Consider the following 18,440-nt stretch of genomic DNA (forward strand, 5'->3'; position numbering starts at 1 on the left):
AACTTTTCCCCCAAGAATGTATCCATTAATATTTCAGTATAAAAGATTCTCCTCTCATTTCCTTCAAAGATAATCACTAAACCTGTGTAGTCATTATTCATCTGTGTTCGAGAAAGAAAACTTTTGTTGTCATTGGGTTTCATGGGTTGTAGCTACATGTGTTTGACTTTACTCAGAAAATTAATGTCTCTTCAAAGCAATCTGGCTTTCCAGTGTGATAATCTATAGGAGTTAAATTTCATTCTTATTCCTTGATGTCATGGGTACTGTTTAAATATGACCATTCTGTGAGATTATGATTTTTAAGACTAGACTGTTACATACAGTCTAGACAGTATGAGCAGCAACAATAACAACAACAACACTTCGCAGGAATTTAAGAATATCAGCACAAATTGGAACTCTTACCTTTCTTGTCCAAGTCAGATATTTTATTGAAGAAAAAAAAAAAAAGAAAATTACAGTACTTAAAAATCCAAACAAGGACAATTCCGGATTGAAAGAAAGAAAACCTGAAGGAGCCCATTGTCTTCAGTAAAATTTGAATACAAGAAAATGTAGACCAGGAAAACAGTTTATGGCCTAATGCACTAGTTCCATGATAAACACACATATATAGTATATCTCCATCGAGTGAAACTTAATCACCTTTTTACAATTTAGAGAGGGAAGGCAGCTTTTACTATGGTTAAGCCATGTATCATCAATACCATGAAGCTAGCCTATCAGATGTAATAGCTTCTATAAAATACCACAGTGAGGTTGCAATAAGCCTAGAAAATGGGCTACAAATCCCAGCTATGCTCAAGCAAGCAGTGAACCAAAAATAAAAATAGGTAAAACTGAACCAAGAACTAGATAGCATTCATCTAGATTCATGATTGGTAAGGCAAAGTTCATAGGCCAAGGTTTTAAAGTGACTTATTCAGATCTCAAAGACAGTCATTATACAAAATAAAATAAAAGCATTTATGTAATTCAGAAAAAGAAAAATCACGATTTTTTTTACTCCAAAGGACATAGCACAGAAAAGCTTACTTACAATGACCAAACACCACATTACTGTACCTCTAAAATATCACTTTAAATATGCAAAGGTAAAGATACTCAAAGTTGCACTTTATCAAATTTAAGCTCTCCAGTTTAGACAAGCAATCTGAAAGATGTTACATACTTTCTGCTTAATACATTTTCTGAAATCTTTCAGATTGTAATACCTTTAGGTAAAAGAAATGTCAACTTTAAGTTTCTTTCCCAATCATCATATTTAAGTTAGCCATTAAATGCTGAATTAACAATTAATCCATACAACAATATAAAAATACATGTATTAAATCACAGTTTTCATCAATGATTGGAACTTAATAAAAAATACTCATCATTTTAATATACCATTTTGAAGAATTCAAATGGCCTGAATGTTGTCGAGTGTCTAAATTATACCATCAATAGAAATGTTACATTTTCCCCTCTGCTTGTGAAAATGAGCTCATGCAGTATTTCTGACACTCACGGTGACACGTATGGTCTGCCAAGGGTGTGCAAGCAGGTCTCACTTTTAAACATGACAATATGATTCAGAGGCATACAGTATTAGTTGAAATACCAGCTTTCACATGATTTCCATAAGCTCGAAGCCAAAATGATAATTCTGAGTGGTTTCAGGTATCAGACAAAGCAGATAATTTAAAAAGTAATAGCAAATGATTCTACTAGCACAGACTAGTTATCACTGTGGTTAGCTTAAAACTAGGCTGATCTTTTTGTAGTACAATGAACACTATACTATAAAATACAATGGGTTTGCAATACAGAGCAGATTTTCCAAGTAGAAAGCAAACTGAACAAAACAGAAATTCTAGTAAAGATTGTCAACCTTACCTACTACTCATCTTAGCCCTTGTTAAAATACCCTGAGTAAAATGCAAATATATTAAATAATGCTGGTTATATAAGACTTCTCTAAAAATGAGCAATAAATGTCAATGCAGCATGTTTATTTACAACAGTCAGATATGTAAAAATTGGTTCTTAACCAGTCACAATATAAACATTAAGGAATACTTATGTGAGATCTGGAAGTTTTCCATTTTCTAGCTTTTGTTAGCATTTTGGCAAAGCAAGTAATACATAAATGGATTTAATGTAAAAAAAAATCATAAAAGAGAAAAATATATAAAATTTACAGTAGTTCTACCCACCCTGGGCCCACCGAGATCCCTAGAAAGCCTCCCCAACCACATTCACTTCTGACTAAAGGAAGAATAGCAGTCCTCCAGCAAAAACAGCCTCATCTTTTCATCAAAGAGGCTCTCACTTCAATGGTACTCCTCCAGGGAAAGAGGACAGGAGCCAGGTTCCCTCGAATGCCATTCCCCAGATGTTCAAAACGTAACTAATTTATTAGCATTAGAAGATTTGGTTTATAGGGGAATCTCACTGGTCCAGTTTGTAGCCTACAAAACAATGGATTATTTTTAAGTAGGACATTAGAATATGGATAAAGGATGAGGAAGTGGCTTTTTATTCCATAGAAATGGACACATTTCCAAACATGACAATTACACAAAAAAGCATGCCTACCATTGAAGTTGTGGTCCCTCCCGATTTTTTAAAGTTCTTGGAAGGCATTCCATGAAGGCGACTGAGTCTAGCTTGAAAGCCTGGAAAATCAAAGTCCTCAATTTAGGAGATTCTATGATCACTGTTCCTATCTGCACAGAATTCAAAGTAAGTCTGAGGAAGGAAACATCCTGAACAGTAGTGGGGAAAATGCAAAACACACTTAGCAGATCTGAAGCAGCGCCTGGAAGGGCTCTTATGAGGTTAGCACGTTAACTATGGCTTATTTAAGAATTAGGGTATTATTCAGGGCTTTTCTTTCCTCCTAATTTACCTTTATAACATTTCAACATTTTCACAATGGTCCTAGCAAGGAGGCAAGTCAGCCTTTCTAATAAAAAGAATGCGTGATTAATACAGTAGATGAATCACGATCTGACATATGTCTTTATAGCATCTTGTGCTAAGACGCTTTCATTTTCATTTTAGCCTATCCTCTTTCAGTGGATACTCCTAGATGCACTCTAAGTCCACCATATTCAGCAGTCAGCAAGTGCTACTGACCTCTTCTTCCCGGATGCGACATTAGAGGGAAAGAACCAGTTAAGATACTTTCAAAGACAGGATCTGGTAAATTTTTGTCTAGCTCGGTAGGATCTTCCTTTTCCCACCAGGGCACAACTCCAGTGATGCCACACGCTCCACCTGATTCCTTCTCATAAAACCAGTCACTCTGTTCATCGTCACCTGTGCAAATACAAGAAATCCCCCAAAGATTCAGTTTTATTATCCAAATACACAGAGTAATCAGATTTAAAAAATGCAAGATAGCAATTAAATCTGCATTTCAGAAAAAGGATTTTTCATATAAATATATAATACCTGCACAAAATTTTTAATATGCTAAATACTGCATGGGGCACACTTATATTAAAACATTATTTATCATATATCTAAAAATTAAATTTAACTGGCGATCCTGTATTTTATCTGCTAACCATTTACATAATCAATACAGAAAACTTATTCTACACCACAGTTTCAAAAAAAGATTTTAACACCACAACAGGAACTGCCATTAACAAAAACACAAGCTGTTATGTTTTAGAACCAGTTAAAAAATGTGAAAAACCGTAATACTGGTTAATTCTAAGGCAGAAACTATAGAGAAATCCATTTAAGTTACTACCTTTTCCAAATTAAAGAAAAACAAGCCTTAATCTCCTACAGAGAATTAAAAGTAAAAAACTACAGAACCCGTTCTCTGCAGCTGATATGGAATAAAATTAGCTTAATTTCATGATTTGTATGGAGTGTAAAAGGGGAAACGATCATGAACAGATGTGACTAAATGAAATTAATCTGATTAAGTTCATTAAGAAATAGTTGTGAAAAAGTTGATTTTAAATGAAAAGTGACAATACCACAGAGTTTACAAAGAAACTATACTGGACTATGACAAGCAAGGTATTTTTAAAGCAAAACACTATCCACAGTAAGTTGGACTTTTGGGAATATCCATGAGTGCAACCACGGAGAAATGGTCCATTTCAAATTCAGTTCAAAATGTACTGGTGAATTGACAGTATTTTGTTTTTAAAACAAAATGTGAATCAAGAGTATTTTGTTTTTAGAACAGGGATAAGGGGGGAAAATACAGAAGAAGGCATAAGAAGATTCTAATGAAGACTTGTAGAGTCTTCATGATTCTAATTCTGGTTTATTAATAGGGTCATCACAATTGCCAAAAAGCTTTCCCTTTTACAGAAAGAGATTTCTGATTTCCAAAATCTCTTGCTACAAACATTTTTAAAAGCAAACTAGAAAAACACCAAAACTTCAACTGGAAATGGCTTTATGGGAAAGAGCTATACTTCAAGTTACGAGGGAGTGAAAAGTTTAAAGCATTTGGAAAACCAAAGCCACCAGTTTATTTCAATTGAGGATTTAATAAAAATTAATTTTAAAAAAAGGTACTTTTCAAAGCACATAAATACTTAGTACTTTTACTGAGAATTAGATTAAAATTTCCTGGAACAGGTGTAGGTACAAGAAAAGGGAGTCACTTGAAACTAATTACCCTAGATCCTAATTCCATTTGAGACGTTATTACAGAAAAAATGAGGTTATTTTATTTTTGATGTGATACACAACTTTGTTCTTAATAGGGAGATCAAACAGCTAAAGATTAAGAACCTGAGTTCTGAAGTCAGTCAGACCAGTGAGAATTGCAGTGTTTTGTGACTTTGGGGAAGGTAGCTCAACTCTATGAGCCTAAAGGTTTCACCATACCCCCCACAAAAGAATCTCCCAGGGTTTTCTTAAGAATAATATAAAATCTAAAATAAACTGAATGAGAAAAAAAAAAGGCACTTAGAAATGTAAAACATAATAAGCTCATACTAAATGCTGGTATACTATCTTAAACCATTTGAAGCTTTTCAAATATGGACAGGCTTGTCCAAAAGTTTTTTCATTTCTTTTCATTACGAAATGCAACATTTGTAGTAACTTTGAGCAGCCTCATGTATTTAAACAAGAATTTAGGTATATTATCAAGGTAGTCAAATTCACTCTGAGCTCTGAGGTTCTAGCATATTTCAGCAAAATCTCTTAACTTTACAAAGTCTATGGTCTTTAAAACAGAATATATATGGGTTTCTAAGTAAGTCAAAATGAATGATCATTTATTTTATTCCTACCAAGAGGAATGAACAGACTATGGGGAAAAAAAGCCTAAGTGGCTATCATTTTCTTTTTTTCTTTCTATCATTAGACTATAATTTAAAACTATACATCTTGGGGTTTTATTTTCCTCCTTAGAACTTACTGCTTTCCTCTAAAGATTCTCAAGAAAGGCAGATAACATTTGTAGAGTGCCTTCTGTCCTCTTATTAAGGTTTTTTCTATTTTCTTCCATAATAGGTAGTTTCAAAATAATGCCCTCCGAAACTGTGAAAAGCTTCAGGGAATCTCAAAGATGTAAAAGATCTAAGTTGTAAGACATGACTGTGTAACAGTTTACAATACTGAATTCACGAAAACTGTCTAATTACTTACAAACTAGGGAGGATGAATAAATGTCACGGCTGAATAAAAATGACAAATGACTTGTAAATCCACCTTTATTAATGCTTAAACAGTATTAAATACATTTGGAATCAGGTGGAGAATGAGAACCAGTGTCTTGTGAACTTGAGAAGAGACAAAATTATAAAGACTGAGGTATGCAAATCTTTCTTAAGGAAGATAATCCTCCCTTAATATTATTAGCTCCACATACTAGCTTTTGGAGATAATCGATTACTTTAGGTTAGGAAGACAGGATACCCTTCCTACTACCAAAAAGAACTAAAGAAAGGGGCACCTGTGTGGCTCAGTGTGTTGAAGCTTCTGCCTTTGGCTCAGGTGGTGATCGAGGACCACATGGGATCTCTGATCAACAAGGGAGCCTGCTTCCCCCTCTCTCTGCCTGTCTCTTTGCCTACTTGTGATCTCTGTCCATCAAACAGGTAACAAATCTTGGGGGGGTGGGCGGGGAAGAACTAAAGCCCAGTCCACTAAGTAGGTGTGTGTGAGGTGAGCGGATTGCCGTCATCAACTTAGGAAGTAACTAGTAACAAGCACAACTTTAAAATGAAGACTTTTTTCCCGAAGGAATTAAAAGAAAAAAAAAAAAAAAGAGTAAGCATTTCAGTACCTTGTCTTCCCTCATCATTGGTAAATAAGCCAGCATCAGTGCTGCTGAGACTGCTGGAGTCACTGGAATAAGGGAAAAGGGGGAAAAAAAAAACCAAAACAGATCAAAAGAACAATTGATCTCTCAGTCATAAAATTTTAAAGAGACATGGCAGCTCAGAGATGAAACTTAAACCTGACAGAGATCTGAAAGAAAATAAGATGATTTTTTTTTTTTAATCAAACTGCAAATATTCTGGTTCCATGAACTACAGAGCATATTATTTTTGGCACATAAAACCACAGGCATCTAATGGGACCCTGACAGTAAGCCAGATGTGACTGCAACGAGGGGCTGACACAATTGATGCATTTTATTATCTGCTTTCATCAAATGCTCACTGCTCCTTTCTTGTGCCGTGCAATTCAGTCCAAGCCCGAACACCACCGCTCAATAAAATGGGGAAAGTCTCAATCAAAAGCAGGCTAAGCCTTTCTTCAGCACATGAAATACAAGGGCCCCGGATGAAATTACTTTTCATGACCACATTTGCAAATATTCAGGAAAAGACATTATTTAAGAATTCACAACAATGCTATTACCTGGCAAGGAAGAAAAAAGTTTACAATGGTAACAATCCACTAAATCGAAGTTAAAAATCTCTCTGAGCAAGACCAAACTATGGAATACTCCCAATATTAGGGAGGGGGTGTATAAAAAATAACAGGTTCTCCATACTTCCATAGAAGTTCAAGTATGATACAAAGTCTTATTTTACATACAAATTAAAACAAACAGCAGATATTCGACTGACATGAACCATCACTATTAGTTCTAATACAAGTCATGTGTATATGAAAATCTAGTTAGTTAAAAAAAAAAAAAAAACAACCCACAAAAACCAGATCATGTAATAAGAAGCTTGGCATCTAAAGAAAATTGACAATGTTCTTTAAAAATTCTCATATACTCTCTACTTCCTGCAATTCTTAATTTTAACCAATCGGGAAGCTCCCCAGGTGAATTTTATAATACTTTTCTCGTTAACAAGTACATTCCTGTAACCTGACTTACTAAACAAAACTAATCTGTTTAAAAATTAATCCGTTTTAAAAATATTTAAATTGAGAATTCAGGATTAAAATGATAGATGAGATCTAAATCCCTCTGTTTTCTGAATATAAAATATCGTTTCAATTATTAGATTTTTAAAAATAAAAACGTATAAGGATTTATTAAAAGGTACATTTTCCCAAGTTAGTACCTTTTTCTTTAACTTTCTTCATATTAGGAGAACGTATCAAGCGTCCTAGACTGCACAGGCATTAATGAAAGAATACTCTCTTAAGACAATCACATCTGTAATTTCTTATTTACACACACGCATGCTCTCCTATGCACAGTGATGTCCGAGTGTCAAAAACACTTTGGAAACTTCATCCTTTTGCTGTTTAGCTGTCCAAACTACTGTTAATTTTTTTTTCCTCTTCTGTGACTATGGCATAGTGCTTTCCTGTCTGCTGGTTCAATACAACCCTAACACACGGCCTTATCCTGCATACCCTGAGTCACAATTCTTTTTCTGAAATCCTTGAGGCAGCATGATTTTATCACAATTTTTCAAATTTTGGAAAGGTGTGTTCCAAAATGCCTCATAGGGGCTTGAGGTAGCACTCCAGAATCAAACTTATTAATATATTTTTTAAAAATAAATGAATGAATATTCACATTAAATCCAGGTCAAGCTAGGTTAGGCCACAAATGAGTTAGTTTTTCACAGTTTTCAGAGTTCAGATTTATAGATAAACAACTTTGAAATGTGCAACTATGTACTTTTGAGGGGCTACAATGATTTTCTAATTTCTGAGTTCAGATTTACCTCTTTTAATATTCTACATACAACCAGGCTCACTGTTTACAAATGTAACTTGCGGACTAAAAATATTATGACATCCTGGATGGGATCCTAGAACAGAAAAAGGACATTAAAGAAAAACAAGGAAATTTTAATGAAGTACTGACTTCTGTTAATAACTTCTGGCCTATTAATTCTGACCACTTTATCAGAGTAATGTATTATATTAACAGTAATGGAAACTGGGTACAGGATATATGGGAACATGATATACAGAAACTCTTTGCACTATGTTTGCAACTTTTTTGTAAATCCGAAAGTATTCTATCATAAAAAGTTTATAAAACATGCACATGTCTATAGATACATAATTTATATATGCATATAAATTTAAAAAAATAATAAAATGTTTTCTATTAAAAATCTAAAATATGGATTTCAAGGTTCTGTATGGATAAGTCCTACCCAAATTCTTCCCACCTCCATCTCTGGTCCTTTTATTTTTGTTCTTTTTCCAACTCATATCCCAATCATCTCTCTACCTGCCTATTTTTTTTCCTTAGATTTTATTTAAATTCAAGTTAGTTAACATGTAGTGTATTTTTAGTTTTAGGGTTAGAATTTAGTGATTCATCAGCTGCACAAAAGTGCTCAGTACATCATGTGCCCTCCCTAACGCTTATCCCCCAATGATGCCCCCCCAACCTCCTCTCAAATAGCCCTCAGTTTGTTCCCTATATTTAAGAGTCTCTCACCATTTGCCTCCCTTTGTGTCTTTATCTTACTTACTCTTCTTAAAGAGAGAAGGAGATCAGTTGTCCCCCTCTAAGAATGGCTTAGTCCTTAATGATCCTGGTCTTCATCTGGGATCTTTTCACCTGTGTCTTAAACAATGTTTCCTTACTTACATTTCATCTGACATCTAGCTAGTTGCTCCAAGTACAACATACAGTTGCTAGCACGTTCAATAAGTCAGAACAAGAACTTCTATGGAAGCAAGGCTTTTCATTTTCGGCATCTGACAGCCATTATGGCTTATCTCCAAGGACAACTCATCCCACCTTTTTTTTTTTTTTTTTTTTTAGCGTGATACATTCTACAAATTGTCGTCAAATTACTATTTGTATACTAATCCCAATCCGCCCATTTCCTGTATTTTTTATTCCTGTATTTTTTATTCACATTATCTCAGTATCCTCTTTTTCATTCATCGTCCCAAACACAGTCAACTTTCCACTGATTCTAACTCTTAAAACTGCTCTCCTATTTCCTTCCCCTCTACTATCCCTGCCTTATTCACCCCTCACTAAGGATGGATTTGAGGCCAGTCAAAGCTAAATTAGACATTGTTACTGAGATCACGTTCCTTGACAAATATAAATCTGAGTTTCTTCATTATTAAAAATTCTTCACTGGCTTCCCTTACTTACAGGGTGAAACCCAAACTGCCACAGCACACAAGGCCTTCAAGACATGCCTACTGCTGCGGCCTCAACCGCCACTCTGTTCTAGTAGTCATCAATTCTAAGTACTTTCCTAGATACATGACTTTGCTTCACGATCTAGGACTTAGTACCAGCTGCTCCCTGTATCCAAGAACATCACTTCCCTTCCTCATGCACTATCTGAACAACACTCATTGCTTGCTTAAACTTAACTCACCATCTTCGGAAAGCCCTCCTTTACCAGTACTTTCTGCTCAGCACACTTCCTTTTCATTGTTTGCTTATCCGCTGTTCCAAACTATGGGACTGAAGGCCACAGGGTCTGTTTTATTTAGTAATCTTCCCACAGAAGAAATATGCATCTAACTCTAGGTGACACTAAAAGTTACATAGCTAAGTTTAAAAATAAAAGAAGGTGCACCTGGGTGGTGTAGTCAGTTAAGTGTCCGACTCTTGGTTTCGGTTCAGGGCATGACCTTGGGGGTAGTAAGACGGAGCCCTGAGTCAGGCTCCACGCTCTGCACAGAGCTTAAGATTCTCTCTCCCTCTCCTTCTGCCATCCCTCTCCCCCACCCCAGTGTGCTCTCTCTAAAATAAATAAATAAACCTTAAAAATAAACAATAAAATAAAAAATATTTTTAAAAATCAGTCTGGAGTGAAAACATCCTCTTTGAGAACTTGACTGCTAGTAGCCTGATCATAGTTAATGGATACTCAAATATTTTTTACGATGAAGAAAAATGAAGAGAGTTTTATCTCATTTTTCTTCCAGGGTAGGTGTCTGTCAATAAAAGACAGACATCAATAAAATAAGGGCTTGCAGGATCAATCCAAAAAATAAGTAATCTGTAAATAATCTAGAAACGGACACTTATCTTCACTGCCACACACCTTCCCTCCCCACCACTGAGCAAAAAATCACTTTCAAGTCAAGCTATGTGGTCCTCAGTCCCAATGGCCCAATGCTACCATACAAGTAATTTTCATTCTGGTATAAAAATGCCAACTTTGGGGAAGAAAAGCAGATACAATGAACTTTTCAAAGCCTTCCTGAAACATTTTTTTTTAAATTTTGACCAATTTTTACTTCTTCAGAAAAATTATATAAATAGCAAACCATCCCTTAATAAAGGACCTGGCCTTTTTTTTTTTTTTCCCCCCCTGGATCATAGTTCTGTGTTTGGTTTGAAGAAGACACCTAAAAGGATGAACAGTTTCAATACCTTCTCATTTCCTGCAGTAGCATTAGTTCTATGTAAAAGAAAAATGATCACTTACCTTTTGACGCTGTCAAAATAGTATTTAACAATTATCCTTGTGGTGTATACCTGCTTTCTAGAATAAACAGGTTAGACTAGCTGCCAAAGGATCATTGCTTTTCTCATTTGTCTAATGACAAGATCAAGTGTTTCTAGATTATCAATTGTTTTATAATTCATAAATTGTTAGAATTCTCAGCAATCTACAGACCTCTTAAAATATCAATTAATATACAGTTAAGTAGTATCAACTTTTGATTCTCAAAAATCAAAATACACTGATGAACTGTGACACTAAAAAGCACCGAAGGGTAAAGCTCTATAATTAAACAAATAAATAATCATAAATCCAATTCTAATAGTTACAAATGTGCTGTTATTCAAGAGCACATTCATTGCCATTGAAAAACCATTCCCTTTCCTCTACAGCTGAAAATTAAGTCTTTACAACGCAATCCAAAGACTTCATGTAAATCAAATAAGCAATTTTGTTTTGTACTAAACACTATAAATTATAAGGAAATATAACTATGGTTAAACAGTAATATCACTATTATTATATTTTATATTATTATAATTTGTAATTATTTTAAAACAGAATTAAAATATAAAACACATTCAAGCACAAACAATGGAGACACATATTTTTATACATAGAGAATATAAAAGTCACCTTTCACTCATGAGTTCATCTGAGACTTTTTGCTCTTCATAGTCCATTTTGTCCTTACTGGTCTGGCTTATTTCCTCACTTTCTAAAACTACTCCTTCATCTTGGATTTTTGGCCCTTGTCTAATTATTTTCAATTTCCTTTTTTTGACTTTGTTCTTGGTAAACTCTTGATATTGGTAAGCTCTGTCATTGTCCATGTCCTGATCTCTACAACCTTCAAGGGGCTGGGTCATTGTCCGTTTGTTAGAGATGTCCTGTGGGAGGTCAACTGCCATGCGTTTTACCTTTCTCCTTCTGCGCAGAGTTCTGTTCCCAAGGTTGTCCACAGCAAAATCTGATTCGTGCCACAGAGGTCTTTTTCCTCGTACATTATTGTTTAAGTTTGATGATGGCCTGCGCTTAGCCACTAACATTTGGTCATCAGAGTCACTATGATCTTTTTTATTATTATTGTGATTTTCTCTGTAGTCCTTGCTTGGCTCCTCTAAACTAGAATCAGTGCCTTCACTTAAGCAGTGGCCAGGCTCCCATGGATGATGAACATTATACGACCTTCGTTTTCTCCCTCTCCTTTTCCTTGCCTGGCGTTTCAGAGGACAAGACACACTTCGAGAATGATCGCCTGTTTCAGCAAATCCACCTCGAGCTTGCTCTGAGCTCTCCTCCAAAGCAGAGACAAGATCATGAACCAGTTCTTCCATGGTTCGACTGAAATGCCTACATTTTTAAAGAAAGGGAAAAAAATTAACAAAAATAGTGTTAACTTTATTAACCTAGTTTATTAGAGCCGACAATTCACTCTGAGTGTAAAATTAAGTTATTATAAAAATGTTTAAAAGCTACTTAATTTTTCTATTCAAGATAATAGTTTTAAATATTCCGACTCATTTTTAAGCTCCTTTTTCTTGTGTAAGTTCTTTCATTAAACATGGGAATTATTTCAAGATACAGTAAGCATAGTATCAGCAGTGAAATATCCCAGTAATTTCACATTTTTACTGTGTTAATTATGGAAAAGTTATTTCTGCTTAGATCATTGTTCATTAGTCTACTCCTGCCCTTTCCTTAGTTTTCCTCCAATAGATCTAGAACTTTCTCAATCCTTCCTCCAAACACCTCCATCTCCCTACAATTTCTAAGTGAAAAAGGTAGTTGTATAATTCACGACTCACCGCATGCTCTACCCCGTCACTACCATGAAACACGAGGGAGATGGAAAGACGGAGAAGTACTTTCAAGATTTGTAATATGTGAAAAAAAAAAAAAAAATTAACCAAGTACTAGGCCTATAATTAGGCCACACTAATCTCGTAACTCTGTCAAGCAGAAACTATGTTCTTATTCAAACTGGAGCTTCACTGGTCTAAAATGGCCCATCATTTTCTTATAATTCATTCTGAGACAGTCTTTCAGCTTTTTTTTTTTTTTTAAACAAACAAAACACATTGAACTATGTATGTTACCAGTGAAAAATTTATCTACTTATCAGCTAGGATAGATATTAAGCATTCTTTAGGAACCTCGACAAATTATACTGACCCTTTCTAAACTCAGCTCCCAAAGATTCTGTATCAGTTGGTGATGGAGCGCCCACAATTCTGATTTTGTATCTTTCTCACAAAGATCATGAACAATCATTTCTGAGTTCTAGGAGCAAGGAGCAAAATATTCTCAACTAGAGATGTCTACATAATTTCTAAGTGTATAGCAGGGGTAGGCACAGTTTTCTGTAAAAGGCCAAACAGTAAACATTTTAGGCTCTGCAGCCCATTAGGTCTCTATCATAACCATACAACTTTAGCCACTGTAAGGTGAAAGCAGCCCGAGGCAAGGCATAAATGAATGGGTATGGCTGTGTTCTAATAAAATTTTATTTACAAAACCAAGTCATGGCTGGCCACAGTTTGCTGACTCCTGGTTTATATAGTCTCTACAGTCTATAATTTTAGGCATCTGCAAGTTCCCTATAATAACTTTTAACTTTGTCTTTTCTTTTTAACAACCTGAGAACACACACACATTGTGATTCAACTGGATTTACTATGTAAGATGATATACACACACATACAGCTTCTAAAACAAGTACTTACTATATATTACTCACTAGGCCCACTTTAAGGGTTTTATATGCATTAGCTCATCTCATTCTTGCATAAAAACCCTGTAAGGTTGTATATGAGATACAGAGAGACAGAAACATTAAGGGCAATTTACCCAAAGTGACACACCTAGGAAATGGTAGAAACAGATTTTAGACTTCAGCAGCTTGGTTCTAGAGCCTGAATGCCCAACTTAACTACAACTACAACTAACAACTTAACTACAGTGAAGAACAGCATTCTAGAGCTACACAAGTCCAGTGTCCAGTCGGCACTTTTGTTTTTGAGTGATGGAGCAGCAGGTGATACTATTTTAATTGTTCAGACAGATTTAATACATATCTATGTAAGGCAAATGACTCACAGTTAAGCTTTATATTCTTCTGAACAGAAAAAGGGAATGGGAGACCTGAACAGAAATAAGGCACAGGGCAGTAAAAGTGGTGAAGGTATATTGAATTTGAAGAACCAGTGCTGTGGCCATCAGTAAAATGTACACTGTGACCAATTAACTAAATGAATACAGTCTTTCATTTAATGTCGGTTTGTATTTTCCAGATCTCCTTCAGCATTCTGAATGAATAAAAACCTGTATGGACACACATTTTTTAGAAAAACATGGTGATTCAAATATGTATTTTAAATAAAACTCTGGAGAACCACTAAAAGGGTCCTATATATTACTGTTTCAGGACTTTGCATTTGAGTATAAGAAATATGTGTCACATAGGAATTAGCATCAAGCCAAAAGAAGGGCTACAAATCTGACTACACTGATAATCCAAATGGGTCTTTTCTCCATTATCTCTACAGTAATAATCACCTTTTTGTTTTCCTTTTATTACAATAAATATACTGTTCATTTCCTTTAATAATGTTTCTTTGGAAGAAATACAGTCTGAAAGACCTATTATCTCTGAATATAATATTGCACCTTTAATAAAATTTACTGGAAACCAGTTTAACATGTATTGTAATAAAGCTCTTTTATCTAAAAAAGGACTCAGTATTATCTGGTTCTCAAGTAACTTAACTTTTCTAAGATTCAGTTTTCTTATCAGAGGTGAATGACTAGATCTAAATATTAATGTGAAATTAACTTAAAGCATGAATAGAATAGAATAAAACTGCAGGTTACTTTTGAAAGTTATAATCTAGCGCTTTACTTTAGAAAGGAAAATGAGGTGGTCCTAGTGTTAGATAAAGGTCAGCAATCAGATTCAATCCACTGAAATTTATCTTCAATTAATTTCATTTAAAAAGTACTGCTGTAATAAACATAGCTTAAGGAAATATAACTGACAGTATTACTAAGAATGTAAGCAAGACTTCTTTATAACATCATTAAATTTGTCACCTTAGTTGATTTTTTTTTGAGAAGATAAAATATCTCAAAAAACTTTCAACCAGAAGAACCTAATTTATTCCATGAGGCTACTCAAATAGGAATCAGATATGACTATCAATAAAGTAAAACAATTACTTTATAAAGACTTCTTGGGGCACCTGGGTGGGTTGGTGGTTAAGTGTCTGCCTCTTGGTTTTGGCTCAGGTCTTGATCTCAGAGTTGTGAGATCGAGCCTCGTGTCTGGCTCCGTGCTGGGTGGGGAGCCTACTGAGATTTTCTCTCTACCCCCCAACCTCAAAAAAAAAAAAAAAAAAAAAAAAAAAAAAAAAAAAAAAAAAAAAAGAGAGAGAGAGACTTCTTAAAAACCCCATAAAAACACAGAAAAAATATACATTTAACTAAGTGCTACTTAGAATTCAAATCACCTTTTCCCCTTCAGTTTCAACTAACCAGACTTCTGCAAGCCAAAACCCCTGTTAATGAGCCAGTAATATCATAGTCAGTCAGTCAAGTGGCTTCACTTGTATCTCTCAGGGAAAACTGGCATCAACTGGCCTCACAGAAATAAAGTCACTGTAAGAGAAATCGCATGATCAACAGTTCATTTACTTCCTTGGCAGTTAGTTACACTGAAGATTATTGAATGGAAACACTTTATCTTCAAGATATTTTCTTAAATAAGATCTTTCCTATTGAAGAGAAAACCTGGAAATATATAGCTTTCTTTGTAAAAACCTATGTTAAGCATTCGTAGTTGTAAAGTTTAAATTACAATAAAATTCAGTAAATCACCACTTAGTTAATTTGAATAATAGTCACATTTACGAAACAATTTCTCTTCATTTGGAATTCAATGGAAATGATACCTTTTGAGAATAGTCTGGTTGGGTATAATATCTAAGATAACCATTAACTAATAGTTTTCTTAAAATACTCCAAAAGAATAGAATCAGATTACAGTCCCACTATCCGTGTAAAGTTGGATTTTGTAAAAGGAAATGACTTGAGTAGATAAGCATTTTGGTTTTGTGTAGGCGGTATTACATTAGGTAATGTTTCTGGTTCAAGAAAAAAGATCTAGGAAGCTGTCTTAGTCCAAACTTAATGTTCATTTGTTCCCAAAGACTGGCAATTAACTGACAAACCAGGGACTCTCAAATATCAGTCAACAATGTAAAGGCGAAGCACAGCAGATGATACCCAAGAAAGCCCCCAAAACTGATTCCCCCCCAATAACTAACAGCTAACTACTCTCTAGACAACTATTACTTTTTGAAGATTCTCTTAGTGGTAACTACTATTCCTAAGAGGATAAAATATAGCATTTACAGAAGAATTAGGGACAATTTCCTTGCCTGGACACTGATTAAAAATAATTACATAATAAATGATAGATATGTATGTCTACTGAAGAAACCCAAGTTCATTAAAAGACAAAAATCTTTCAGATGTAACAAATAGGGTAATTGACTACAACTGTCAAATATCTAGATAAGGAAAAAGAAATCAAATATTCCTTATCACCTAGTACATGGTAAAATTCTCATCTTCATCTCTGTAAAACACAGACTATTTCTTCTACAAAGTTAAGTAACTCCAGCAGTGGAATGCTAAAACAAAGTTAAGTGCTGCTAAATACAACAGCTTAATTGGCTTTCAAAAATTTAAGGAAAGTCATTTCTGTCTTAGTTTCTATATGATTAAAAACTCAATGTGTACAATTAAACAATGTATGAGTAGAACCAAGTCAAGAGTTATGCTGATGAATGTATGCTATGTATGCTATGACTGGTCATAAACTTAAGAAAATAGTCTCGGAATTACATGTCTCGATATTCATGTTAGCTTTTACTTAAGAAAGGAAAGTTTGGTCATAAAAATACAAATTAAAATTAACACATAATAGTATAGATCACGACAATGGGTGATTAAACATGCAAACAATGCTTCTTAAAGATGCCATATCAGGACTAGATTTCATGACGAACTCCACAAATATGACCTGTGAGAATTATTTTAACTTTGATGAAAATTTCTGCTGCTTATGAGAATTTATAAATTCCTTCTTTGGTGGTAAATATATTTGTCAAAGTAAGTCTTTATCTCAGCTTAGTGACCTATTAAATGATTAACAGAATTATCTTCTTTAAATAATTTTGAGAAGGTCATTTAGGAAAAACAGAATAAGCGTAACATTAAATGTTAACATTCAAGCTAGTTTTGAAATTCCTTGACCCACCTATTTAAACCAGAAGTTTAATCAGAAGTAAACTTTTCTCTCTCTTTTTGAAAAAGAGGTAGCAGGGAGGTAGGGGAATGTATCTTATTATAAAACATACAAATAATTAGTTATGACTTCACATGAACACTAAGCAATGTGTATGGAACAGAATTCCAATGTGTATGGAACAGAAAGGTGGGGGGAAAAGTTGGGAGGAACCCAGAGAGAACACTAGCTTTAAAGTCAAATTTATGAATTTGGAAGCTAAATTTGACTACATTCATTAGTCGAGGACCCTGAACAAATTACTTATCTTCTGATTCTGTTTAGTCACCTTAAAAATGGTGTAATTTCTATCTCAAAGGGATTCTGTGGGATGACAGTGGATACTTATGTGTGGGAGCAGTTATTTCATCTTTCAACAATCCCTATACGCAAATAAAGTAGTCGCTGAAATACTGAAGCGTTTTGCTTTTAAGTAGAACCACACTATGAATCCTGAGGATATCATAACAAAAGCACGGATCTTATCCGGTCCATGTTCTTGCACCACTCTGAATCATGGGGAGAAGGGGAAGAACAGATATTTGCAAAAGTCTTGCATGCAATTTCAAGAAATTGATTATGCACTCTTAAAGATTTCTAAGGATCTTAAAAAAAACAATTAAAAAACAACAATAAAAATTAATCCTGTGTATCTGAGTTAGTCCTATCTTGTTAATAAACGGATATAAGAAAAAATAAATGACAGAAAATCATCCTTTCCAGTTCTCTACGAAAGAGAAAAACTCATTTCCCATAACAAGAGAAAAGTTCCACTGACTTGTGCTCAACTGGAAGCGCTAAGGGCAGCTGCTATTTTGTCACTTTTGTTACCACCAGAAACACCCAGAAAGCTTTCTTGCCTCCTTAACTAGCAATTTTGGGGCCCCCCCCCCAAAAAAATGGTTTTAGAAAAAAGTGTTAATTCTACTTTCTAAATAGTGATTTAATAAAGCAAGCTCACTTATTATTTAAATTTGAGAAACATTCTTGTTTTTAACTTCACTTAATGACTTCAAAAGTCATTCAAAACTTTTTATATTCTAATCACTTATGAAATGGAAACTACTGAATATGAAGCTGCCTAAACGAAATAAAGTTGAATTCTATAAAACAAAAATAATTTAGCATCTAAAAAATAATTCATTCCAATTCTTGTCAACATGCATATATTAGAGCACATCCAGGCAAGCTCTTAATATGTACAAGATGAGTCTCATTCATTGCTCAGACATGGCACTATTCAGTATTTATTG

General features: G+C 34.4%; 1 protein-coding gene across 2 annotated transcripts in view; it reads right to left on the reverse strand.

The window, feature by feature from the left end:
• GPATCH2 (G-patch domain containing 2) overlaps positions 1 to 18,440 on the reverse strand; it is a 172,449-nt gene that overhangs the window by 149,877 nt on the left and 4,132 nt on the right. The window contains exons 2-6 of one of the 2 annotated variants that reach the window (XM_059144927.1): positions 11,475 to 12,191; positions 6,263 to 6,324; positions 3,127 to 3,309; positions 2,584 to 2,663; positions 410 to 2,456 (exon numbers count right to left, since the gene is read on the reverse strand). In XM_059144927.1, coding sequence (XP_059000910.1) covers positions 2,424 to 2,456; positions 2,584 to 2,663; positions 3,127 to 3,309; positions 6,263 to 6,324; positions 11,475 to 12,191 — 1,075 coding nt within the window. In that variant the 3' untranslated portion in view covers positions 410 to 2,423. Of the gene's footprint in view, positions 1 to 409; positions 2,457 to 2,583; positions 2,664 to 3,126; positions 3,310 to 6,262; positions 6,325 to 11,474; positions 12,192 to 18,440 lie in introns of those variants that run through there. The other variant, XM_059144925.1, reaches the window with a different exon arrangement.

The sequence above is a fragment of the Mustela lutreola genome, chromosome 14 (genome assembly GCF_030435805.1).
Source record: "Mustela lutreola isolate mMusLut2 chromosome 14, mMusLut2.pri, whole genome shotgun sequence".
In the NCBI taxonomy this organism is placed as follows: domain Eukaryota; kingdom Metazoa; phylum Chordata; class Mammalia; order Carnivora; family Mustelidae; genus Mustela; species Mustela lutreola.